Source organism: Gracilinanus agilis, chromosome 1 (genome assembly GCF_016433145.1).
Source record: "Gracilinanus agilis isolate LMUSP501 chromosome 1, AgileGrace, whole genome shotgun sequence".
Lineage (NCBI taxonomy): Eukaryota > Metazoa > Chordata > Mammalia > Didelphimorphia > Didelphidae > Gracilinanus > Gracilinanus agilis.
The window spans coordinates 37,277,965-37,280,014 of NC_058130.1; the positions used below are offsets into that span (position 1 = coordinate 37,277,965).

General features: G+C 59.8%; 1 protein-coding gene across 1 annotated transcript; it reads left to right on the plus strand.

Annotated features, from left to right (window-relative positions):
* The first annotated feature begins 346 nt into the window (after nt 1–346).
* GPR27 (G protein-coupled receptor 27) lies at nt 347–1,628 on the plus strand. The gene has a single exon (XM_044656819.1). It carries the CDS (start codon nt 426–428, stop codon nt 1,626–1,628), a length of 1,203 nt encoding a protein of 400 aa, XP_044512754.1. The 5' UTR covers nt 347–425.
* Nucleotides 1,629–2,050: the final 422 nt, after the last annotated feature.

Genomic DNA, 2,050 nt, shown 5'->3' on the forward strand with positions numbered 1-2,050 from the left:
TGGGAGGAGGCAGCCCCGGGGAGGGAGGAGGAGGTGCAGGAGAAGGAGCTGTAGGGGCCGACGGTCCGCCATCCCTCAGCATCTCTTCTTTTCCCTCTTTCGTGGGCAAGGGCCAGGCCCATGGCTGGGTAAGTCAAGCTTCCTCAGCCGCAGCCTTGCTAGCAGAGAGAGGGGAAGAGGGAGAGGGAAAGAGAAGAGGAGAAGGAAGAGGAATAAGCGAAAGAGGGAGAGGAAGAGAAGGAGAAGGGAGAAGAGAAGGGGAAGGAAGAGGAAGGGGGGGAGTAAAAGGAGGAGGAGAAGAGAAAGGAGGAGGAGAGAGGAAAGAGGGGTAGGAGGAAGAGAAAGAAGCAAAGGAGAAAGAGAGGAGGAAGAGGAGAAAGAAGAAGCCGAGCGCTCACTCCTCTCTTGGCGCGCCAGGCTCCTCGATGGCGAACGCCAGCGACCTGACAGGAGCCAGCAGCCCGACAGCCCCAAGTAACGGCGCGGGCGGCGGGGGCAGCGGCGGGGGCGGGGGAGGCGGCGGCCCGGTTGCACTGGGCCTCAAGCTCGCCTCACTCAGCCTCATCCTGTGCATTAGCCTGGCGGGCAACGTGCTATTCGTGCTGCTCATCCTCCGAGATCGCCACCTGCACCGGGCGCCCTACTACCTGCTGCTCGACCTGTGCCTGGCAGACGGGCTGCGTTCGCTCGCCTGCTTCCCAGCAGTGCTGTTGTCCGTGCGCCGGGGCGCGGGCGCCGCCGGAGGGGCACCGCCGCCCGGCACTTTGGGCTGCAAGCTGCTCGCCTTCCTGGCGGTGCTCTTTTGCTTCCACGCCGCCTTCCTGCTGCTGGGCGTGGGCGTCACCCGCTACCTGGCCATCGCCCACCACCGCTTCTATGCCAAGCGCCTGACGGGCTGGCCGTGCGCCGCGGTGGTGTGCGTGGCGTGGGTACTAGCCCTGGCCATGGCCTTCCCGCCTGTCCTGGACGTGGGCACCTATCGCTTCGTCCGGGAGGAGGCGCAGTGCACCTTCGAGCATCGGCACGTCGGGGCCAACGACACGCTGGGCTTCATGCTCATGCTGGCCGCTGTGGTGGGCGCCACCCATCTAGTTTACCTCCGCCTGCTCTTCTTTATCCATGACCGCCGCAAGATGAAGCCAGCTCAGTTGGTGCCTGCTGTCAGCCAGAACTGGACCTTCCATGGGCCCGGCGCCACAGGGCAGGCGGCAGCCAACTGGACAGCGGGCTTCGGCAGGGGTCCTACGCCGCCCACGCTGGTAGGGATCCGCCCGGCAGGCCCGGGACCCGGTGGGCAGGCCCGGCGCCTCCTTGTGCTGGAGGAGTTTAAGACTGAGAAGAGGCTCTGCAAGATGTTTTACATGATCACCCTTCTCTTTCTCCTCCTCTGGGGCCCCTACATCGTGGCCTGCTACCTGAGGGTCTTCATCAAGGCCGGCGCCGTACCCCAGGGCTACCTGACCACCTCGGTGTGGCTCACCTTTGCTCAAGCCGGCGTGAACCCCATCCTGTGCTTCATCTTTAACAAGGAGCTGCGCGTCTGCTTCCGAGCCCATTTTCCCTGCGGGCAAAGCCCCCAGACCACCCAGGGGACCCTTCTCTGCGATTTGAAAAGCATTGGCATATAACAGCGCCCTTGGTTCCCACCCCACCCCACCCCGCCCCTACTCTCGTGGGCTGTTTTCCCTTTCCCCTGGGGGTTAAAAATTAAGTCATTTCGGCCCCCTTTCTAGGTTGTCTTCTATACAGCAATTACACACTGTAAATGGGGACAGAATCTAGATTTAGACTGGCGAGAAGTAATTTTCATGAATTGGTATTTGCTTTTGAATAAGGGAACTCCCCCTCCCCCGCAACCCTCCTTTCCCCCCCCAGTCTTGGCTACATTTATCTTCTGAAGTAGATTTTGATCTGGACAATAGACCCTGAGGTGTTTTGTTCAGTACTGACGTCTTTTTTTTTTTTTTTTTTTTAATAAAGCCTAAACTAATTTTATTTGTTCAAGGCCAAGACCAGTTTTCTACAGAAGCTATTTTTGACAACCTCAAGT